The sequence below is a fragment of the Macaca fascicularis genome, chromosome 5 (assembly GCF_037993035.2).
Source record: "Macaca fascicularis isolate 582-1 chromosome 5, T2T-MFA8v1.1".
Classification (NCBI taxonomy): domain Eukaryota; kingdom Metazoa; phylum Chordata; class Mammalia; order Primates; family Cercopithecidae; genus Macaca; species Macaca fascicularis.
This window is the reverse complement of record NC_088379.1, coordinates 47940789-47966428: the sequence shown is the minus strand read 5'-3', so window position 1 is coordinate 47966428 and position 25640 is coordinate 47940789. Positions and strand designations below refer to the sequence as shown.

Genomic DNA, 25640 nt, shown 5'->3' with positions numbered 1-25640 from the left:
TTTTTAAATGACAAAGTGTAGTAGTTTAAGTGAAACTTTGAATCTTTCTAATAATAGAGTTCAGTGTGTTAGCTGTTGGAAAATATTTATGGTTTAAAACTTTCCTTGGTTATTTTAATATTTACATAATTCCACTTCAGCAATACCCTACTGTGAGAAGCAAAGATGCTAGTGCAAAACAATTACTGTTTCATGCCACCATTATAATGTCTTCCTCCACAAACCAGCTCCTTAAAAAAATCACTTTTCTGTTAAAACACCATTGTCCAAGTCATTCTAGCTCAAATTTTTCTTATTTTAAATTCCATTTATTAATCTCTGGTCATTTCTTAAATCTATCGCTTCCTTTATACTCCTGTTGTCTCCTAAATAAGCAAATTCAGGCCTTCATCACACCCTATTTCTTGATTCCAATCGGTGTTTTTGTGGTCTCCCTATATTTAATCCTTTTCACTCTATTCATGTACATCAAGGGAAGGGTGTTGAAAGTGCTGCTCACCTCCCCAAGAGCAGGCAATAAGTGGCTGTATTGCCTGTAGGCAATTTAGAAACAAAAATAAAACCAAGTTGGTCTGCTTTCTATTATCATCATGTCCCAGTAATAACAAACATCAGTTATAAAAGCACTCCTCCCTGAAAAAAAAAGTTGGTCTAAGCTATAAACAACTGTTGAGTTTTAATAACATATATGTAAGCTTTAAATAAGCACATTTTATGACTTATACTTTAATAAATACCATACTTCATGTAAGAGTTAATTAGGAAAGCTCCCAATTACAGTCTTCTACTTATAGTCTCCCCTGATACAGGTGGATTTGGCTATACATGTTCCTTTCAAGAGAAAGTTGGTAGCAATCTGAAATTATTCAAGCTCACTTCAGCGAAGTGTGTGCCTCCAACCCTGTGGTACAATATATTATTATATTTAAGCACATTAGAAATAAACAATGGTACAGTGATTTTTAAAGAAAATGAAAGGATTTGGGGTTGCCTCAATTCTGTCATTATATGGGATTTTGAACTTGTGTTTAAAATATTTTAACTGCCAAGACATTGAAAAATCATTAGACCTGATCCCTCAAAACCAAAGGCATGGAAAGTATGGCAATTTCTGGAATTTACTGGAGAATGGAATTTTAAGATTCTCTGCTGAACTTATCCTTATGTTGAAGATTTTCTCTGTGTAGCAGCTGCTTCATGAAAAAAACTTTCAAAATTAAAATTTAAAGATAGTGTTCTTCCATCAAGAGTAGAGACAGATTCAATATTGAAAGATCAATTCTGAAGAAGTTATTAAGTTTTCAAAAACGAAAGCTATACTATTCACCACTATGACAGATCAATATATAAAAACATTTTTCCTTCTTAAAAAAAGATCAACGTAACTTCAAATTATTAACCAACTGTCTTTTTGGTATTATAATGGTGATTTTATTATTTATTTTTTACTGACAGTTATAAAATACAATTTCAATAGAAGAATATTTTCACTGTCTGCATTTTTTCCTGGCCATTAGTACTATAATTCATTTCATTTCATGGTAACTGAAAATGATTTTTCATATACAGGAGGATGTTAAAAATTAGCTTCTCTAGGTGCCAAATACTAAGCAAGCATAGCCTCTGTGAGTGAAGATTAATTATTACTAGGTAAAATATCCCATTGTCCCATATCCTCATTTTTGTTTAAATCTTTTATTGCTTACAAGTTTTGACTTAGAGTCATTTGGGAGGCCGAGGTGGGAGGACCACTTAAGATGAGGAGTTCAAGACCAGCCTAGCCAACATGGTGAAACCCCGTCTCTACTAAAAATACAAAAAATTAGCCGGGCGTGGTGGTGTGCACCTGTAATCCCACCTACTGAGAGGGAGGCTGAGGCAGGGGAATTGCTGGAACCCAGGAGGCGGAGGTTGCAGTGAGCTGAGATTATACCGCTGCATTCCAGACTGAGAGACAGAGTCTCAAAAAAAAAAAAACAAAAACAAAACAAAACAAAAAAAAACCTCATCCAGATCTCATCACCCTCACTCCCTTACTGCTGTGTCTTCAGATCTTAACTTCTTGCCTAGATTATGCAATAATAGCCTAAGTGGTTTCTAGTCTCACCTCACTGAATCTATTCTCCACATTGATATCAGAGTGAACTTTCTAAGAAACCACTTTGATTAAAAACCTACTATAGCTCCTCCCACTTAGAGGATGAAATTCAAATCCTATGATATTTTAATACTGCTACAGCCTGTCTTCTCTCTACAGCTATCATCCCTCATGGGATGCTGTACCCACTCCCTTACCCATCATACACCCTACACTTTAGTTATACAAAATCACTATGTTCAGGCTGCCATTCTCAAGACTTTTCATTACTGATTCCAATGTTGAGAAAACCTATACCTCCTTTCTTTGTTGGGCAACTCATATAAGCTCCTCCTGGGCTGGCTGAAATATCTTTTAATATCTTTCCTGAAAATCCCATCACACTGCTGAATTTAATGCCTCTCCTCTGTTCCCATAGAGGTTCCTGCCTAACACTCCCTGCTATTGGAAGGCATGGGCTGTTTTATTAACATTTATATTCCCAGCGCTGGAAATATAACGTATACCCAATAATATCGACTGAATAATTAAGGAACACATAAGTGACTGACCACTGGATAAAATCCAGAACTCTATACTAAGCATTCAAGGTCTACCATGGTCAGGGTCTAACCCACTGGTTCTCAAACTTGAACATGCCCCCAGAATCAGCTGAGATGCTTCTAAAATATAGAATCTGGGTCCCTATCCCAAGTGCATTCAATAAAAATTTCCAGGGAGAAAGGCCTGAAAAACTACTTTTATAAAGTGTCCTTGTGATTAGATAACTGAGCCAACATCATTGCACTACTTAAATAGATGTTTTATAAATGTTTCATTCATTCTTAGATTAGCACTTTACACATATTAATCATGACTTATTTGTTTCAATTTGTGTTTCAAAATTATGTATAATTCAAGTGTAATCTACTAGTGTTTTGGTAGTAAGTGAAATCTGGATGGGAATTCCTTCCTCATGGGTCTCATAACAGGATGGCTATGCATAAGCTGACAACTGCTCTGGACACTCGTCCGTCTTTCTTCAGTAAGAGGTCCAAAGTAGAATGTTGATCCTATATGTATTTTCTCTGGGGTATAACTCTGTATTCCATGCAAAAATATTCTTCTGTTTGGTTAAATGTAAGCAGATGGATAATATTACATTGAATTATTTTACTCTTCTACGATAATTCACAAAATACTTAGTTAATCTCAAATCATGGTCTGATAGTCATTCAAGAATGTTTTCCAAGATGTACTCATTTGTAATTAGGTAAGCATGATCTCATCCAAACAATGAGGAAGAGGAAAATAGGAGACTCAGGGAGGCCCTGGGAAAAGGGAGAAATCTGGCCTTGCTTTCACCACTTCCCTAGTTATATGGCCTTGTACAATTCATATAATTTATATGGATCTCTGCTCCCTTTCTATAAAAATAAATGATTTGTGAGGTTTAAATGAAATAATACACTTAAACATATACAAAAAAATAAAATTTGGTTATTATTTTTCAAATTAGTAGATTGTGTTGGGTTTTTCTCCCTTCCCTTATTTCTCAACCAATTATTCCTATGATTTTCTGGAAACTAAACTTTCTGCTAAACCTGTGCTCTAACAATCTTAGAAAGCAAGGCATTAGCCTTTTGAAAAACTGACTCTCACAAACATTCCTTCCTTTAATTGACAAAACTAAGAAACTGACATGTATCCATGAACTCTGCAATGCTCTGGTTTTCTTAAACTTTTTAAGTTGTATTTTCCAGATATAAAAGTCAAAAATTGGTAATAGTTATAAAAATGAAAATACATTAGAACTCTCATAAATCTCATATTTGAATGCCAGCATCCACAATAATGCAGCCACAGCAAATAAGCATATAAAAGTAGTGATTGGCATAGTAACAAGGCAAAAGAAGTGATCCCTTAGGTGGAAGTAACAGCAACCTTGCAAAGTTAGGTTCATGCAGACCAGCAAGTAAGAACCAAAGCTTTACCACTTAAGAGCTGAAAAAATAAATACTTAAAACAAAATGCAACATCTGTTACACTAACAACTGAAGTTTACACAAAAAATACAAAATACCAATTCATGTACAAAGTATATAAAGCTTATTATAATTGTACAAATTATATATCAAAATAAAGACTATTATGAAAACTATATATACTAATTAAAAGAATGCTTACATATATATTTCATGTATCAAATATATAGGAAATTTCAAGATAAATCAATAACACTTTTTTTGCTTCATGTTACACTACAACAAAGTCTTAAATATTTTAAAGTAAACTATACTAAGTTTTAAACTTGCTAATATTTTGAATTTACAACTTTCCAAATACATTTTTGAGAACAGTATAATTCTATATCAAAATAAATATGTGACATTTTAATTATAAGCTTTACTACAGCCAAAAATATAGAAATAAACAACTACATACAATTGAAAAAAAAAAAAACAAAACATGGTACCTTACTTTCTCTTCTGCCTATATATTCAAGTATTGAAATACACCATTACAAAACTGCATACATATTTTCCACTTAAAAGTAAATCAATGATTGGAATCCCATTGTGTTTTCCCTATATATATTTCTTAATTATCAACTTCTGAGGAAAAAAGGAAAAGTAATTCACCTACAGAAAAAAACGATAGGTTATCAGCAGGTGGTTATAATTACACAATGGTAATTCCACCATTAGAGAAGGCAAGCAATCACTGTGAAGTTTAAGACACAGACAATGCATTACTTCTAAACACATTTTTATCTTAGCTTCCCAACCTTTTCTTTTTCCTTGTTTTTGTAAAAAATTATTTTTCATTTCCATAAAGCTTTGACATGCTAGAATAGTTCAAATACAGAGCACGTATGAGGGGATGAGGTAAAGAGGATATAAATATAGCTAGTTTTAGAAAGTATCCGGGCCGGGTGCGGTGGCTCACGATTGTAATCCCAGCACTTTGGGAGGCCGAGGCAGACGGATCACGAGGTCAGGAGATCGAGATCATCCTGGCTAACACGGTGAAACCCCGTCTCTACTAAAAATGCAAAAAATTAGCCGGGCGTGGCGGCGGGCACCTGTAGTCCCAGCTACTTGGGAGGCTGAGGCAGGAGAATGGCGTGAACCTGGGAGGCGGAGCTTGCAGTGAGCCGAGATCGCGCCATTGCACTCCAGCCTGGGCGACTGAGTGACTCCGTCTCAAAAAAAAAAATCCGGTTGCTGTTTGGACATGTATCATGTAAAGTTTTGAGAAATTCACAATGTAACAATTCAAACTAAACATGAAGGCATCTTTGAAAGCCAAGTACAAACATTGTTTTGGATCATCTGTTCATATGCTGTAAAAGCATGGCTTATAATGTACTTAAGTTTTATTATTTAACCTTCTTAATTATTTACTATTTTTCTTTCCTGTTACATTAACATTGTGGGTGTTTTTTTGCATCAGCCAAATGTGTCAGGGGAAAAAAGAAGCCAGAAACAGGATATTCTCAAGTGTCAAATTAAGTTAATCTGTATCACTCACCATTTCGAAGATAAAGCTCAAATTCTATCCTTCCTTTCATTTCAAGTGTTTTGTGAATTCCTGTTTTCTATGCTATTTATTAGTACCACAGTGAGTATTATAATCGCACTCTCAATTACAGAGTTCACAATATCATATAAGACTTGGAGTACTAAGCTTAAAATGTAATTTGCTACAAAAACAGGTTTAGCATATATCTAGCTGAATACATGTGGTTTACAAATCTCTGGGTAACAATTTTCTACAGTGCTTTAAATGTTAGAATTTTAAATCTCAGGAAAAATGGAAATTATATTTCTGGATAATTTTTATATCATGGTCTAAACTACAGATGTGACAAATCTCACTAGGTGAATCTAGACTCTCACCTAGTGAGAGCCAATGCTCAAGGTGAATCAACATGGGTTTAAATTCTAACTTGCCACTTATAAGCTGTATAATCAGAGGCAGTTTATTTGGCCATTCAAAACTTCAATTTCTAATCAGTAAAACATGGTAATAATCATACCTCCTTCACAGAATTGTTCTAATGATTAAATAAGATTATGCATCTAAATACAGTATAATAAAAATTTCTGTTATATAAGTAATATCATATGCACCTGGTAAACAAGGAAAATTTGTCAATATATCACAGAAGTCATTTTGATTCAAATATAGTTTTTTTCCTAGCTTGTTTTGTTGTTTATTTTTTCAATAGACTAGAGTGCAGTAGCATGATCATGGCTCACAACAGCTTCAAACTCCCGGGCTCACGCAATCCTACCACCTCGGCCTCTTAAGTAGCTGGGACTATAGGCATGTGACCACCATGCCTAGCTAATTTAAAAAAACGATTTTTTAGAGACCAGCCTCCAGGTCAGGCTGGTCTCAAACTCCTGCTAGACTGTTGATTTTTCAGCCACCAAGTAACAACAGCTTAACATGAAGTATATGAAGTCAGCTAAACACAACAGGGCGAAGGAAAAGTGCAAAGAAATTAAATTAGCTGGGCATGGTGGCGCACGCCTGTGGTCCCAGCTACTCAGGAGGCTGAGGTAGGATCACTTGAGCCCAGGAAGGTGAGGCTGCAGTGGGCCATGACGGTGCCACTGCACTCCAGCCTGGTGACAGAGTGAGACTCTGTCTCAATAAAAAAAAAAGAAAAAAGGAAAAAAAAAAGATGAAAATGAAAAAAGGGTTAAATACCTTCACATTTTTAATTGTTTAATTAACAAGTTATAAGCGAACAGTCAACTCTTGTTTGTATCACTTCTTCATAGCCTTGAGAAAATGAAAGAACATAACACAGCTTTCACTTCAACCACTGATAGTAATATGCCACAAGGATCTAGGAGAATATGCATCTATTGTGTACCTATAAGGACCTGAGGGAATAAGCATCCCTTGTGTCCCTACAAGGACCCAAGTGAATATGCATCCTTTGTGTCTCACAGCTCATATACGGGACTGATGTGAGCTGTGAAACACATGGGATGAATACTGAGCATTTATAAAATCATAAAAATAACTGTAATCATTTATTTAAAACTGTTTTGACTACATGCTCAAATCTATCCTAGTTAAAAAGTAATTTATTGAAAGTGTTCCATTCCTTTAAAATCAACTTGTACCTTAATGTACACAATGCCCATTTACTCCCACATCACTACTTCTTGGCTCAGTTTGGCTATTTTGTCCTATATGTTCTTACTGTATGATTCTCTCTGATCTTTGTCTATGTTGCACGTTTCCTTAATTCAACAGTCTCAACCTTTCCTTTCCATCACATTACCTTCAAATCTTTCTTTAAAAATGAAGTTCTATATCTCCTGGAGTATTTAATAAAGATTTAACATGAATTTAACTGTGTTAGTATAGTTACTGTTTTTATTAATGTTTTCTAAGAAAGTTGCTTGGGTTTTCAGTGGTCTATTCCAGGACTATTCCCTCCACTCCTCATCATCCCATCATTTGTATTGTGTAATACTGCAGAATGTGAGGTTTTCAAGGAATGTATATTTTGTGCTATAGTAGAAATGCCTGTATTCATTTAACGTACTACTTGCCACAAAATAAAAACTCAAGTATTTATTACAAATAATAGCTGAATAAAAATACTGTCACATTCATGGGTTAGTATCCATCCAATGACCAAAACTTATTAAAGATTATAATCTACATGTGTTGTTTCTACTATAGTTCTAAAATTCACCTACTGTAAGAGTTTAGTTTTAGTTCTAAGAATTTGTTTTCTGAAAGATAATTTAAATAGATAAGTCCTGATCAATTCTTAAAAAGTGATGGTTTCTGGCAATTTATCTCAAATTTTAATCTATGTTATAAGTAGCATTAGGATTATGAATTAATTTGGCATACATATTGATTCAATATTGTATTTCTTCATTAAAATAGCCTTAACAGACACAGAAAATTAAATCAAAACCAGAAATTTTACCTCAACAGATGCAGAAATAAAATGAGATCATCCAAGAGTTCTCCTGGTATACTTTTGTTTTGGTAAGAAAAGAACTTCAACAATCCAACTTTGATAACAGATTTAATATACTGCAGGTTTGAACAATGAATTGATAATATTTTGAGTATGACTCTAAAATTATGTAATACCCAAATAAACTTCTAGACATTTTTAAAGTGGAGGTTATTAAAGAAAATTTACATACTAAGGGACATACATTTTTGGACGCTATACTGGTTATTATTTCTTTTTTTTTTTTTTTTTTTTTTTTTTGAGACGGAGTCTTGCTCTGTAGCCTGGGCTGGAGTGCAGTGGCCGGATCTCAGCTCACTGCAAGCTCTGCCTCCTGGGTTTAGGCCATTCTCCTGCCTCAGCCTCCGGAGTAGCTGGGACTACAGGCGCCCGCCACCTCGCCCGGCTAGTTTTTTGTATTTTTAGTAGAGACGGGGTTTCACGGTGTTAGCCAGGATGGTCTCGATCTCCTGACCTCGTGATCCGCCCGTCTCGGCCTCCCAAAGTGCTGGGATTACAGGCTTGAGCCACCGCACCCGGCCTACTGGTTATTATTTCTAATTCTCATATCTATAAGCAAAAGCTACACCTACTTTAATAGTTACACTTTGCTTATTTTAAAAATTCTGGAGAGACCAGAGTTTTGTATAGACAGATGTACTGGCAGAATCCAGTATCCTACATAGAAAATTTAAAACTAATATAACTTTGATTATCATCCAGCAATTAATAAACACTAAATTTTACTACAGCTATGGCTTAAAACAGTTTTTCAGCACAAAACAAGTATCTAAAATTTTCATTTCTCTTTAATTGATACACGAAAGCATAAGAAGGATACTTACTGGCTGAAGCCTGAGGTTGCATGCGAGGTATTCCTCCATTTGGCACTTGAAAATTTGAGTCACTTCTGCTGCTTTTCACTGAGTCAACTTGTGTATTAGATGTTCGAGACAGGTTTGGAAGACTGCGTCTTAGTTTTTCTGCAACAGAATTTTAATTTAAAAAAAATCATATTCTTTCAGATGGAGAAAATTAAAATATTAACTAGCATTCAAAAATCAAATTGTTTATCAAACATTCTGTTTATTTTATATGAGAAAACAGGAAGGACTTGTCTTATTAAAAAAACAAACAACTCAATCTAGGATCCATAAGTGGGTAGAATATAAGAACCCTTGAAGATAACCACAAATTATATATTTAAATCAAAATCTAAATACAGGTAAACTTCATAAAACAATGAAGCAAAAACAACCAAGTAGAATGATATTCACTTTCTCTTTTATTTTTGTAATGATTCACTATTAATAAAATAGTAAACCTGACTAAACTCTTGATTTACTTATCTGGAATACAAAAACTTGGCAAAAATTGTATTACTTTCATAGTGTAATATAAAGGAGACTTTTTTTTTTTTTAATCTAGAAACTTTTTTTTTTTTTTGAAAACAGGGTCTCACTCTGTTGCCAAGACTGGAGTGTAATGGTGTGATCATCGCTCACTGTAGCTTTGAACTCCTGGGCTCAACCAATCCTCCAGCCTCAGCCTCCAAGTCACTAGGACTACAGATGTGCACCACCATGCCCAGCTACTTTTGAAAAGTTTTTCCTAGAGATGGGGTCTTGCTATGTTGCACAGGCTAGCAGAAACTGTCTAATTATCAGTAAAATATGCTGTTTTACCTTCATTTTTAACATTGCTTGTCTGTAAATCTGTGGGATGGCCTTGAAGTGAAAGGCGAGGTTGCTGTAAGCGGCTAATCATAGGCTGTGGGGACACTCTACTATATTCTATTCCCCGAGCAGGAGATCGTGAACGAGGTGAATTTCTGGGTGACTGCTTGGGTGACGGTCGAGGTGAATTGCGTGGTGATGGTGAAAACCTGTTAACAGCAGGGTATACTGCATGATGCATATTGTCATCTTCATCATCTAAACTTTGTGCATCAAGTTCCTGATCACTAAAAGTACCCCGTCTTGTAGAATTGCAAGATGAACCAGAACTGCGCCGAGACGTGGTGGCTGCATATTCTTGCCGGAGACCTGGCAACAATGAATGTTATTTAAATTATATTTTTAAACATTTAAATATTTTTAAAATTTAAAGTAAAAGGTTATCACTAAGAAATTCAAAGAGGGTGTAAAGTGTACAAGAAAATTTCCTTTCTGCTTTTAGACTTATATAGGCTTATATGCCCATATAAGGAGAAATAAATCACATCTGAAGGTTATTTTTAAATTGAATGAAATCCCCTAAACCACTGCCCAATTTCCAGATTTCTTCTTAAAGCTAAAATCTGTCTCACATGGTAGAATCATAAATTTAAAAATATTTCTACCCCTAAAGATAGTAATCCAAATTTGAGACTAATATTAAAGGAATATCGAGGGGAAACAATTACCATCCAACCAGTGGAAAAAGAATATGTATGTGAGTAAATAAAACTACTTGGATACTTAATTACTGAAATAATCTTACTCATGAAGATGATAAAGTACCAAAGAAACTTCTAGCCCACTTATAGGAATTCAGTACTTGGGCACAAACGAAATCTTGATTGCTTCACTACCCAAGAGACTTCCATTTTTATTGTTTTAAGCTTGTTTTCAAGCTTAAATTCTAAGTCTTCAAGTAAGAATTTTCAAAGAATTCTCCTATATAGCTTGATACCTTCGAAAACACCCAAGCAACCTTGGGAGCCCTTCAAATAGTACAGATGCTTCTAGAACAACAGAAAAAAAGTTGATACGTAACATAGTCAATGAAGAAACAAACTCCAATGCAAACGTATAGAATTTAGGTAATATTCTGAGCACATCCTGCTAACTATTAGCACTCCAGTCAAAAAGATCTGTTATAAAGTGGTATTCAAATCCTTAAGTCATGTATTCACACACAGAAAGTGCTATCAACATGGTTCATCAAACTAGTGGATGAGAATCACCCTAAAGTATCTTCAAAACTACAAATTCCTAGAGTCCACTCAGCCCTTCAGTCAGTTTGGGAACCAAAATAGTAACCAACAAGTTACTTAGTGTCTAGTTATAGACAACATGGCACTAAAGTCACCTAACAAAAGACAACAGACCAATGAAAACAGTACTGTTAGCAAAGAAAAACCCACTTCCCGATGTAGGCTCTCCTAACAAGGGGATCCTAAGGAAATTACAATCAATCACTATAGGATCTTGCATTTGTCATCTAAAATCGAAGGACCTTGACCAGGCAACTGCCCAAATCTGTAGTTCTACATTTCTAATCATTACAAAAAACAATGCTGTAAAAAGGAAAATCATCTCTAAGAAAAAAAAAAAAAAAAAAAGCTGTAGTTTTCAAGAACTATCACATATATTTTTATTACTATTTGTATTCACCAGGAAAATAAATATTCATGCATGTGGATGGTTTAGAAAAAATTATTAGAGACTAAAACTTCTATTGTTACCAAAACACAATACAAAACCAAAGCAAAGAGCTGGTTGAGCTTCTAACAAAATACTAGGATCTAAAAAGCCAGGGTTCAAATAAATGAGAGAACTTACTCTATTAGGCAGCATTCTTTATTTTTTCACATTCACAACAATAACCAGCCCCTAAACAGCTGACAATACCACAGTCTCAGTGAGGAGTTAATTAAAATTACAGAAGAAAAGAGTACTCTGCTATTAGGTTGTAGGGCTAAATAAAGCAAGCACTAAGTCCTTCTATCTTCCTAGGGGTAGCTGTATGGAAATGGGAAGTGAATCAGCAGAATAAGAAACACTTTAGTTTCTTAATAAATGCTACAGCTTGATAAAGCTTGCCACATATTTAAAGAGAACCTATTATATATACAGACAACAGAACGTTTTTGAACTAAACCGTAGCAATGCTCCATTACCCTCAGCCAACTGTCAAGACTTGTCAAAATATGTATTTCAAGGATTCTTTTCACCGTAAAGGTTAAAGAAATTACTTCAGAGAGATTTCTTACTTCATAGTTATGCAGATGGCATCTTCTAATGAAATGCATTGGCAAGAATAACTACCTTCAGATGAGTACCAGGGCAAGCAGCCATGAACCCTTCAAAAAGTATTAAAAATTTTGTGCATATGTACATTTTGGTGATAAAAGGAGTTATAATTTTTATAGGATTCTCAAAGGTATCTGTGGCCTAAAAAGTTTTCATGGTTCACTCTGCAAAGCACCATCGCATGCTTCATTTAATTTAATGTCACAAGTCCAATGTTCTCCTAACGGTCTTTTTTATAGTTTACACCATGTATTCTCAAGTGAGGAGATATTTACTCCCAAGAGGGCAAAAATTGGTTCTTGGGGTGTGAAAAAATTCCTAGATGTCATAATCGTATATTGCCCTCATGGTACTTAGTATATCTTGTGGTATTAAGATTTCATGGGGACTGTGGGTGAAAAGGAAAAACAGTTTTTAACAAGGCTCCTTAGGGGAGCAACTAAAAAGAAAAAAATTGAGAAACGCTGGTTTACACTAAAAACACAAAGGGTAACAGATAACAATTACAAGAGTAAGTGCCAGTGCAGAGTAACATGCAGGGTATGAAAACCAGTCATAGAAGCAGAGCAGCATAAATACTATTCTTTGTCCCTCACACAGCATAACTGCTCTATGAAAAAATGGACTCTGAAAACAAGTTGATGAATAAACATGTACATATGTCGACTAAGCCTCTGAAATGTCTACTGCAACATTTCTACTTTCACTACATTAGTATCCTCACAACACTTTAAGACATATTCAATATACAACAAAATTATGCAATAGTAAAAAACCTCAACTCTTAAAAATTAGAATACTTACTTTCTTCCTGCATCCGGGCTAGAATCTGTACATCGGTTACATCATTTAGCTTATAATTGGATCCAATTGAATCTTCATCTAATTCTGAAGCACTTAACTCACTATCTATAGAGGACTGAGGACTGAGTGGAGGATTTCTGTCTGAGCTTTTCAAGTTACCTTAAAAAAAAGAAAAAAAATTCAAACTTTGGTAAAGCAACGATTGAATAAATGCCTACTGTAACTAACTTGATATTATATCTTTTAATTCATTCTTGTTCTGCCTTTTCTGCTTAAAAAATTCCCTGAAATTAGAAATTGACTTCATTAAGAAAAATGAGGGCTACTGAGACTCCTTTATATGCTATGGCATAAACATATTTTCATCTAAGTATAACTTAGCTATTCTCTTATGTAACAATTCAGCTTTCAACACAAAGTAATTGGTGTTCAATAACTATATGTTAAGGATTTCAACTTGCACAAGATAGCCAATGAAACTGCTCTATAAATAGATGAGTTTATGATGTAGTGTTTTCTTCACTCGAATTCACAGTCATTAACAAACACCATCATCTTTTCCCTCATTTTTCTAAATGAGAAAACTATAATTTGAATAAAATTAGATTCCTTAGAGATTTTAGGAACAAAGACCATGAGGCTTGTTTCTCCTACATTATGCCATGTTTTACAAAACTTCTTTACCAAATTAGTAATGGGGATCTAAGGATTTCTCTGAAGTTTAGTAGTGAAGCACGAAAGATGTGATGAAAAAAAAAAAAGACTAGATTTTTAAAAAGTACTTATCATTCTAAACCAAGACAGAAAACAGACCAGAGAGATAAAGAATACACACATCTAAAAAAAGTCTAACTTGTTTCTAATGAAATATTTTCATCAGATCACCAACTTTTACTAAATAATAAAATCCCAACATTGCCACTAATATTTCTATTACAGATTTATCTGAAACACTTGTTTTCCATTATTCTTCACCATAACAGTCAGCTCCAACATGAAAAGCATGTAAGGAGAGCAAGAAGAGTACAAAATAATTAATCTTTATACTATCAATGAAAGAAGAGCAGAGTGCACATGATATTAAAAGTACTACAAGGTCAGGCTCAAATAATGCCTGAACGAAATTACCTATTTTAAACAAATATTGCAGCTTAAATTTTTTAACATGGTATCATCGTAGGTGAAGTAAGTAGCAAGTAACAACCTATATACTAAGCAAAGAGCAGGATCATTAGACTAGGGAGTGCAGAGGTCAAAATTTGAGGTGGTTAACCTTAATTTTTAAGGAAGTTATAATAATCAGCTATAACAACAGCTTCAGCGACAATAAGAGTAAATGAATGGGTGAATTCGTGAAGAGTAGGCTACACAGTAACAGTCTCACACAAAGAACCAGCGCAGAACATTCTTTCCCTGGTTTATAGAAATCTGGCCTTCCCACATCATTTACTGCCCCTCCCACTCTTTTGGTACATTCACCCCTAACCTCATACTATTATTTAGCTGCAGTATCAAAATTTATTAAAATTCCTATAAAGAGGTTTTAACTCTGGAGTTTTTACAACCCAGGTAGGCTGTTCAATAAGGATCTATTGATTAAAAGAATCATGTTTGTAACCCATTTAATTAAGCCAGACTTAAAAACTTTTAGGTACATGCTAAAAAAAATTTTATGTATTTTACACACTGGCTTATGTGTGCCTGATATAGTACCTGGTGCTAAGTTGCTCCTCAATGATATTTTCTTTAGCCAGTTAAAAGTTTCATAAGTAAAATGAACTCGAACTACAGATGAATGTTATTTTCTGATACAGTGCAGTAAGCTAAAAAACAGTCCTTAATAGCTCCATAGCATTTTCTCCTTACCTGAATTTCCAGGAAGTATAAGCTGTTTGACTATAGGAGGTCGCACGGGTGTTGAGGATGGAGAATTGAAGCCACTGCTGTATGGGCTACTGGCATTTGGACTGTAAGGACTTGTATAACTCATAGAGTTGAAAGGATTATTATATAAATTCTGCCTCTTGAGAGCTGCATTAATGAGAAGGGGAAAATCAAATTTAATAACTGAGAAAATGTTAACATTTCATTTCTAAAGTTTTCCTATTAGAAAATTAAATCATTATCTATCTCAATTTAAATGAAAAATATTCTTATGTTAGTGGGAGAAAAATATAATAATCCCAACAAATTGTTTCTATTATCTTAAATTGTGTATGCAAATAAAACCGGAGCCACACCAAACAACAAAAATAATGCAGGAAAAGTAACTCCTAAACAGATTATTGGCCGCTTAATTCACTTCTACCATGTTGGAAAGTTTATTCTTTGATACTTGCTGTATCAATCCTGAGTGACCTTTAAAAATAAATGGAATATAAAAGCATACTTATGTTTTCTCATTTTTCTGTAACAAACGTATTACTTTTCATTTTAAAAAATATTCTTTGGGCCAGGCATGGTGGCTCACACCTGTAATCCCAGCACTTTGGGAGGCTGAGGTGGGTGGATTACTCGAGGTCAGGAGTTTGAGACCAGCCTGGCCAAAATGGTGAAACCCTGTCTCTACTAAAAAAAAATAAATACAAAAATTAGCCAGGCATGGTGTTGCGTGCTACTTGGGAGGCTGAGGCAGGAAAATCACGTGAACTCGGGAGGCAGAGGTTGCAGTGAGCAGGCAGAGGTTACAGTGAGCAGAGATCGTGCCACGGCACTACAGCCTGGGCTACAGAGTGAGACTCGTCTTGAAAAAATATATATATATATTTTGGAGAGATGTGATCTTACCATGTTGCCCAGACTGGTCTCAAACTCCTGGCCTCAAGTGATCCTCCCATCTTGGCCTCTCGAAGTGCTGGGATTACAGGGGTGAGACACTGCACTCAACCTATGACTTTTTTAAAAAGCTAAGAAATAAGTTGTTTAAATAGCCTTTGCAAAGTTTGGATTTTTTTTTTTAAAGCAATGCCGACTATTATGAAGCCAGTTTAAGGTCAAGACATGGGAAATCCTTTAAAAAAAAAAAAAGCCAACCTGACTACTTCTGTCAAAAAAAGAAAAAAAAAACTGTGCTATGCATATACAATTAAATAAATAGAACAGCAGGACTAAGATATCAAATGCACATACTTAAAAAATTAACACTAAAAATACTATTTCTTCCTTCAATCTTTTTTTTTTTTTTTTTTTTTTGAGACAAAGTTTTGCTGTCACCCAGGCTGGAGCGCAGTGGCGTGATTTCAGCTCACTATAACTTCTGCCTCTTAGGCTTAAGCGATTCTTGTGCCTCAGCCTCCCAAAGAGCTGGGATTACAGGCATGTGCCACCACGCCTGGATAATTTTTTGTATTTTTAGTAGAGACAAGGTTTTGCCATCCAGGCTGGTCTCGAAATTCTCAGCTCAGGTGATCCGCCTGCCTTGGCCTCCCAAAGTGCTAGGATTACAGGCGTGAGTCACCGTGCCCAGCCCCTTCCTTCATATTTTAATATCCACAGCTTATTCAATATTTATGAGTACTGGCAAGAGCACTTTGTAGAATATATACAAGAAATATGATATGGTGCTCTCTCTTAAGAGGCTTGCAGCCAAGTAGCATAGGCAGAGACAACAAAAATTGCAAGGCAAAATGAAATGAGTACTATCATAAAGGTCCAAAGGGCAATGGAAAGGAAGAGTTAGGATAATTCATTACAACTGAGAGAAACTGGGTAAGGCTTTTTGGAAGGAGACGCACTGAAGCAGTCTTGAGACCATGAGCAGTAACTTGATTTGATGCTGAAAGTATGGAAAGTATGTGTTTTACCCAGACCCTCAGAAGTCTGAAACCTATGTAGTAGGTTTCTAAACCTATTTAGTAGGCTACTAAACCTATTTAGTAGCAGTGATTTTATCAAGCGTGATATGATCCGATCAGTGTTAGGAGAAAAAATGACGGAAATCTTGATGTTAAATAAGTTAGACTGAATTAGGTGGTACACGGTGAGTAGAAAAAAGGAAAAAAAAGAACAAAAGGATAGATACTAAAAACTGGAAAGGATTGCTAAAGAAAAGAAATCAGCGAAATGAAATGTCTGGTTTGCCTACTGGTAGAATAGTGGTTTTGGGGAGGAGGAACATATGTTTTCTGTTAAGACAGTGCAGTAATTTGGACCATGTAGTTTTGTACATATTCACCATGAGACAAGATGCAAGACAAAACAATATTTTATACATATTTAGTATGAAGTATGTGGCATGATCTTGGAACTATCAACCTGTACAGAAATACAGTTGCTAAATTCTATCTTTTTCCTCCTCCTCCATCTCCTCTGGAGTTTATTCTCTTTTACTTAGTTATTAATCACTAGCATTCAAAGTTCTGAGCCTTTTATCTTCTCATTCTATGCCATATTCTTTCTCCTAAGGAATCTCAATCATACAACATCAATTATTATCTATATACTAAACACTCCTCATTATTTATATTTCTAATCTTAAGTTTTCCTCTGAGTTTCAGACCTATACACATCACCCATTTAATGTCTCTCCCCTTGGGTATGGCAAATGTATCTAAGTCAACATATCAGATCAATTCATGGTCTTTGCATTAACATCTAATTCTCTTCCAAAGGTCTCTCTTCCAGAATGATCCCAATATTCACCTTGTCGCAGAAGCTGGCAACTTAGAAATCACTACTGATATTCTTGTCCACCATTTCTTCATATTTGGTTCATTCTCTTTTTATGACTATATCCTTTCACCTTTACTACTACGCTTACTATTCAGCACACACGGTCTATCATTATCAACCCTCCTCAAAAGCACCCTACATTCACTCTTGCCCCTCTCCAACCTACTTTCCATACTAGAATAACCTTTCCAAAATAAAATTGATGACATCCTTCCTGTCCACATACACTACACCCTTGTAGAAAACCCTTCAATATTTTTCTAGTGCTCTTAAAGTCCACAATTGGCTGGATGCCCAGGGCAGTGGCTCATACCTGTAATCCTAGCACTTTGGGAGGCCAAGGCAGGTGGATCACTTGAGCTCAGGAGTTCGCAACCAGCCTGGCCAACATCATGAAACCTCGTCACTACTAAAAATACAAAAAAAAAAAAAAAAAAAAAAAAAATTAGCTGGGTGTGGTGGTAGGCACCTGTAATCCCAGCTACTCAGGAGGCTGAGGCAGGAGAATCGCTTGAACCCAGGAGGCGGAGGTTGCGGTGAGCCAAGATTGCACCACTGCACTCCAGCCTGGGCAATAGAACAAGACTCTGTCTCCAAAAAAAGAAAAAGAATAATGTCCACAATCTTTAACATGGCTTATAAGGCTTTACAGAGTCTGACTCCTATGTATCTTTCTGGCCTTATCTCACATCTCTCCCTTCCTTACTCTTCTCCAGCGACTTCCTCATGTATGTCATGCTTCATCCCATATGGAACCTTTGCACATGCCTTTCTTTTTATCTGGAATGCTCTACTCCATCTCTTTTTTTTGAGACAGAATTTTACTCTTGTTGCCCAGGCTGGAGTGCAATGGCGCAATCTTGGCTCACCACAACCTCCACCTCCTGGGTTCAAGCGATTCTCCTGCCTCAGCCTCCCGAGTAGCTGGAATTACAGGCATGCACCACCACACCTGGTTAATTTTGTATTTTTAGTAGAGACAGGGTTTCTCCATGTTGGTCAGGCTGGTCTCGAACTCCCAACCTCAGGTGATCCGCCCACCCTGGCTTCCCAAAGTGCTGGGATTACATGTGTAAGCCACCGCGCCCGGCCCCATCTCTTTCTTAGCACACTTAAATTGTTCTGAATCTTAAGGTTTCAGGTCAAACATCATTTCCTAAGGGAAAATTCCTATTTCTCAAAGCACTATACCTTTATTCCTTTATTTTATATATATATCACTAAAAAGATTATTTGTAGTATGTTTCCCCTACTAGATGATAAAACTCTAGTAAGTGCCAGTACAATGTTAATTTTTCTTTATAAAGCACCCCACCTCCACCCTTTCCCCAAAGCCTGATACTTAACAGGTTTGCATTAAAAATTATTTGAATATATGACGAATGAATGTGATTCAATAGAGGTGATACTAGACACGATATAAACAGATGCAAACACCAAAACAGGGATATACATGAGGCAAAAGAGAGACCCGGGGCAACCTAAACTTAAAAGACAGGCAGAGAGGAAGCAAAGGGAATGGGAAGTTATTGGTTAACCTGGGTAAAGAATTTCAGTATGGGATGATGAAAAAGTTTAGTATAGGATGATTAAAAGTTCTGTTCATCTGGATATGATAGTGACAGTTGCACAGTAACGTGAATGTACTTAATGCCACAGAACTGTACATTTTAAAGGGTGAAAATGAATAATTTTGTATTATATAATTTTATGACAATTTTTAAAAGATGGGCGGAAAAGGAAGAACCTTCAATGAAGACTGAAAAGAAAAGAGCAGGGAGGGTAAATGAGGGTTAAAAAGACAATACACTATCAAAAGAAACAAGTGAAGAAAATTTTAGGAACGAGTGATAGTGCACTGCAGAGAACCTGAGTGTGAAGGAGTAGAAACTGTTCTGCTGCAATATTTAAGTTCCTAGGAAGTTCTGCCTTACCAAAACAGTGCATTAAAAAAAAAAAAAAAAAAAAATCTCCTTGGGAAATGGGGGACTTAAACTACGAAGTTCAAACTTGTAAAAGCCAAATTCTTTTCCTTAAAAAATTTTAAACATATATATTTCAAATAGACATTGTATTTATAGCTATAGCTATTGTTCTATGAATACAGCTATAAAATTTAAACCATGTTAAACAGATGCAGTACTTAATTACATCTAGTTATGGTTCAAGAGTAACTGCCTCTCTTACACACTCCTAATATCCTCCTTACAATAAAGCAAAAAGCCACTCACTCAAAATTGCCATTTCTGAGGTGCAGCAGCTTTGCTTTTATCCCTCAAGTCCAAATTGCTAGTCACCAATTGCTAATAATTCGTACTCCTTAGGACGTTTTAAACCAGGGGTTGGTAAAATAGCCTTCAGGCCAAATCCAGTCCACCACCTGTTTCTGTAAGTAGTTTTACTGGAACACAGCCATGCTCACTCATTTATGTATAGTCTATGGCTGCTTGCATGCTACAAGAGCAAAGCTGAGTAACTGCAACAGAGATCTTACAGGCAACAAAGACTAAAATTGTTTATTATCCGGCTTTTTGCAGAAAAAGTTTGCCAGAGCTTTATTTATTTGTTTACTGTCTGACTCCTCTTATAAGAATATAAGCTCCAAGAAGTAAGTCATTTTTGGTCTATTATATTCACTGCCATAATTTCAGTGTTGAGAACAATGCCTATTATAGCAGATTCTCAATACATACTGTTGAATGATGAAAATTCCTAATTAAATTGTAAATTATATTATTTCTAAGTTGGGGTATTGAAAACAGTTTCTAGGATATATAAAAAAAAATTTTTTTTTTTTTTTTTTTGGCAACAGGGTCTTGCTCTGTCACCCAAGCTGTAGTGCAGTGGTGCAAACACGGCTCACTGCAAGAACTTCCTGGACTCAAGGGATCCTCCTGTCCCAGTCTCCCAAGTAGCTGGGACCACAGGCGCACACCACGCCTGGCTATTTTTTTTTCTTTATTTTTTGTAGAGGTGGGGTCTCACTATGTTGCCTAGGCTGGTTCTGAACTCCTGGGCTCAAGTGATCCTCCCAAAGTGCTGGCATTACGGGTGTGAGCCACCGCACCTAGCCCTCTAGAAATACTCTTTTTTCTTTCAGTCATGCTCCTTCTGTAGGAATATTCTCAATACATAGTCAGAAAATTTCCATACTTAATGTTCTGTGGCATTAAGTAGTACATTAATGCCAGAATTTGGTCAGAAAATGTTAAGTTATTTAAAATGGTCTACTAGCTTGTCTACATTATTTCAAATAATCTCTTATGAATATAACTTAAATCAAGCTCCAGGGTACAATTCAAACAAGCAAGCTGACAGTCATACTAAACATTTAAAAAAAATCACATAAAGGCTATTGTTTTTTCAAAAGTGCTTCTTTGGCCAGGCACGGTGGCTCACACCTGTAATCCCAGCAGACTGGGAGGCCGAGGCGGGTAGATCACCTGAGGTCAGGAGTTGGAGACCAGCCTGGCTAACACGGCAAAATCTCATCTCTACAAAAAATACAAAAATTAGCCAGGAGTGGTGGTGGGCACCTTAGTCCCAGCTACTCAGGAGGCTGAGGCTGTGATGAACCAAGATCGCACTACTGCACTCCAGCCTGGGCAACAGAGCGAAACTCCATATCAAAAAAAAAACAAACAAAAACAAAAACAAAAACAAAAACAAAACGGCTTATTTTCATAGAGGAAAAGTAATACTTTAGTGTCAAAACTGACCCAGATTCAGAACCTCTGTAATAACATCCCATAAGTTATTTGCATGTAATAACCACTACCCCTTATAGCCAAATAAACTTCATTTTATGTATGCCACTTTAACTGTCCCCTCTGCTTCTTGTGACCATTTTCAGCTTAAAGTCTAACCACAAGGCACATATTGTTTTCTATAATAAAGCCAAAATAAGTAATTTTAAGTACATGGCTGCCAAGTAAATATAAAGCAGAAAAACAAAAACAAAACTAATCATGCATCCATCTTTTACTATCTGAGTATTTCATAAAACAGTAAGAGTCATAAAACAGACTCAGAGAAATACAAGAAGAAATAAACAATATTTTTCCTACATTTCTGCCCACACTGGCATGCTACATTAAATGTCATAAATAGCCCCAGACACATTGTCAGCTTTGTGAATGCTATTAAACAAAAGAGCATAAAAGCAGTTTAAACCTAAAATGCCAACTAGTTTTACATAACAAGGGAAATGAATACATTTACTTAGCACTTACTGTTAGCCAGAAAACACGCTAGGCTCTTTCACATAACACTTAACCCTTAAAATTACCTTTCAAGGCTCATCATTCTTATGAGACAACCGAGCTCACAGAATCAAATAATGCAGTGACAGAGCAATTAAGGGCTAGAGTGAGAACAAGGTCTCTGTAGTTCTCCGCTTGTATCTTTCTACCACACCAGTTTCCCCAAAGAGTGGAATGTGAGATGATTTTATACAACACCAGATATTTTATATTTTAATAGTTACGTAACTTGTATTTTAAAAAAAAGCTTATCATACGAAATTCATTATTTCATGGATATTATTCTTTAGGATGAGGCTAAATAAAAACAAGATTTTTTTAAAAGCTATTAAGTAAATGATAGGCCAGGGTTATATGAACATGGGAAAAACTCTCATGACCGTACGAACAATGAAATTTGAAAAATGCTCCAAGCAAAGAATTGCTTCCTAAAAACACACTGCTCAACATGTATGGTTTTTGACTAAAGAAAGCAAAGAGATGAATTTACAAATAAAATTATAGACATACCTGACATAGTTTGATCAAGTTTGTGGATAAGAGATTTTTTAGCACACTCAACATCAGGACTTGGGTAATCCAAAACTTGCCTGCACCAAACTAATGGACTAACCGATTTCTGCATTGGTGTAAGTTTTTTCTTTGGTGATGAATACAGCCTAGAAGAAGACAACAAAAAACAGAAAATTCCTTATTAAGCACAAGGTTATATAAAACAGGGATCCTTTTGGATCAATTTAAATAGGGGAGAAGGGAGTAAAAATCATGGAGTATATTTTAAATCACCCACATTTACTTACTGCACAGGAAATTATAGTAAAACAATCAATATAAATCCAAATTTCAAATACTGAGTGAACCCAAATGAGGTATTCCTAAAGTAGGTGCTTTATTAAGACTATGAGAAAACACCTGTCTTTCCAGCAGTTTATTCTATTTTCAACAGTACTTGACTAACTCCTTAATATATCCATATTATTAAATCTAGCTAGGAAGCAGGAGGAGCTAAATTCCTTGCTCTGCACCTATTTCCCTTCCCACCACATACACAAACATCTACCATTAGTGATTCATTCCTTTTAGTTAAGCAGTATCCAATGTGTAGTCCTCTTTTCAAATGACAATGTGTTGGACAAAAGCAATACTTTAAACCCTAAATAACTAAATGTGAATCAATTACTAAATTGCTTCAGTTTCAGAAAAGAACCAAGAGACAGTATTTTATAAGCTAATGGCGAAGGTATACAGAAGGGAAAAGTTGAGCAGAAAATACGGAGGCGTGTACGTAAATTTTCTACATCGTGTTTCTCAGATTAATCCAGATTATGTCAGTTATAATTAATTTATTTCAAGTGTGACCCCTTATGCATATAGTTATTGATTTCTAACCAGGGTGATTTTCAAATTAAGACACGTTAAGTGGAATTTATGAAGCAAAATTAGGCTTTGATACTATATATCTAGTGAAAGATTTCAATAAGGATAATTTCACATTTACATTAATCAAGTTAGTGTAATATGAAGTGTTGTTTCACTGTAAATATTTAAATAAATGCATATCTACAGAACTACAATAGACAAACTACTTTTAGTGGCAACAGTACCTTTTCCATCACTTGTCTCTTTTCTCCATCTGTAACTTAGGTCTGTCACTCACATGCATTATTTAGTTTTGATCAAGATCATCAAGACTAACTAATGGGGGTAGATGACCATTTCTTTAGTCTACAATCCAAATTCATTTGACAAAAATAGTGAAATAAAATCTCAATTTATGGAATAACTATCAATTCAAAATGAAATCAATGGGGTTCATTCTATTTCCAATTTAAATACTGCAAAGATTCCTTAACAAAAATCTCTACCTCAGCAACTCCACTTTACAAATTGTTGTAAATATTACATACTGATATCCTATGTCAGCGAATGTTTAGCAAGGTAAACCTCTATAGATGAATAATAAACAATAATAAAACAATTTTATGACATTATCACTACTCTTTCAATATATATATTTTTCCTACACTGACTGGTTTTATATAATTTACCCACATGGCTCACATGTACTAAGTACATAGTCCCCCTACTGCTGGCTATAAAATTCCTTTTTAAAAAGTGCAAAGCAGGGCTGGGTGCAGTGGCTCATGCCTGTAATCCCAGCACTTTGGGAGGTCAAGGCGGGTGGATCACCTGAGGTCAGGAGTTCAAGACCAGCCTGGCCAACATCTCTACTAAAAATACAAACCCCGACCCCTTGCCTGCGTGTGACGTCAGAATCGCCATGGCCAGCTATCCGAACCAGCAGGGCTGCCCAGGAGCTGCAGGACAAGCACCAGGAGTCCCTCCGGGTAGCTACTACCCTGGACCCCCCAATAGTGGAGGGCAGTATGGCAGTGGGCTACCCCCTGGTGGTTATGAGGGTCCTGCCCCTGGAGGGCCTTATGGACCACCAGCTGGTGGAGGGCCTTATGGATACCCCACTCCTGGGATGTTCCCCTCTGGAACTCCAGGAGGACCATATGGTGGTGCAGCTCCAGGGGGCCCCTATGGTCAGCCACCTCCAAGTTCCTATGGTGCCCAGCAGCCTGGGCCTTATGGACAGGGTGGCGCCCCTCCCAATGTGGATCCTGAGGCCTACTCCTGGTTCCAGTCGGTGGACTCAGATCACAGTGGCTATATCTCCATGAAGGAGCTAAAGCAAGCCCTGGTCAACTGCAATTGGTCCTCATTCAATGATGAGACCTGCCTCATGATGATAAACATGTTTGACAAGACCAAGTCAGGCCATATCGATGTCTACGGCTTCTCAGCCCTGTGGAAATTCATCCAACAGTGGAAGAACCTCTTCCAGCAGTATGACCAGGACCACTCGGGCTCCGTTAGACACAGAGCTGCAGCAAGCTCTGTCCCAAATGGGCTACAACCTGAGCCCCCAGTTCACCCAGCTTCTGGTCTCCCGCTACTGCCCACGCTCTGCCAGTCCTGCCATGCAGCTGGACCGCTTCATCCAGGTATGCACCCAGCTGCAGGTGCTGACAGAGGCCTTCTCGGAGAAGGACACAGCTGTACAAGGCAACATTCGGCTCAGCTTCGAGGACTTCGTCACCATGACAGCTTCTCGGATGCTATGACCCAACCCATCTGTGGAGTGGAGTGCACCAGGGACCTTTCCTGGCTTCTTAGAGTGAGAGAAGTATGTGGACATCTCTTCTTTTCCTGTCCCTTTAGAAGAACATTCTCCCTTGCTTGATGCAACACTGTTCCAAAAGAGGGTTGAGAGTCCTGCATCATAGCCACCAAACAGTGAGGACCGGGGCTGAGGCCACACAGGTAGGGGCCTGATGGAGGAGAGGATGGAAGTTGAATGTCCTGATGGCCATGAGCAGTTGAGTGGCACAGCCTGGCACCAGGAGCAGGTTCTTGTAATGGAGTTAGTGTCCAGTCAGCTGAGCTCCACCCTGATGCCAGTGGTGAGTGTCCATTGGCCCATTACCGTTATTACCTGTGTTCCCTCACCAGGCCATCCTGTCACACGAGCCCATTTTCTCCAAAGTGGAATCTGACCAAGCATGAGAGAGATCTGCCCATGGGACCAGTGGCTTGGATTCCGCCACACCCATAAATCCTTGTATGTTAACTTCTAACTGCCTGGGGCTGGCCCTGCTCAGACAAATCTGCTCCCTGGGCCTCTCTGGCCAGGCTCTGCCTCCACGGCTGGGAGCCCTCACTTGCCTGCCATGCTCTGCTCAGCTTCAGTCTCCAGGGGACAGTGGGCACCTCTCCCTGCCAATACTTTTTTTAATTTG

At 36.7% G+C, this 25640-nt stretch overlaps 1 protein-coding gene and 1 pseudogene across 2 annotated transcripts in view; one reads left to right on the top strand and one right to left on the bottom strand.

The window, feature by feature from the left end:
- SLAIN2 (SLAIN motif family member 2) overlaps positions 1-25640 on the bottom strand; it is a 77914-nt gene that overhangs the window by 27504 nt on the left and 24770 nt on the right. For both annotated transcript variants that reach the window (XM_005554848.5, XM_005554849.5), the window contains exons 2-6: positions 22345-22493; positions 14768-14932; positions 12902-13060; positions 9767-10126; positions 8927-9064 (exon numbers count right to left, since the gene is read on the bottom strand). In XM_005554848.5, coding sequence (XP_005554905.1) covers positions 8927-9064; positions 9767-10126; positions 12902-13060; positions 14768-14932; positions 22345-22493 — 971 coding nt within the window. The remainder of the gene's footprint in view (positions 1-8926; positions 9065-9766; positions 10127-12901; positions 13061-14767; positions 14933-22344; positions 22494-25640) is intronic.
- Positions 24095-25051, top strand: LOC102136082 (peflin pseudogene; annotated as a pseudogene).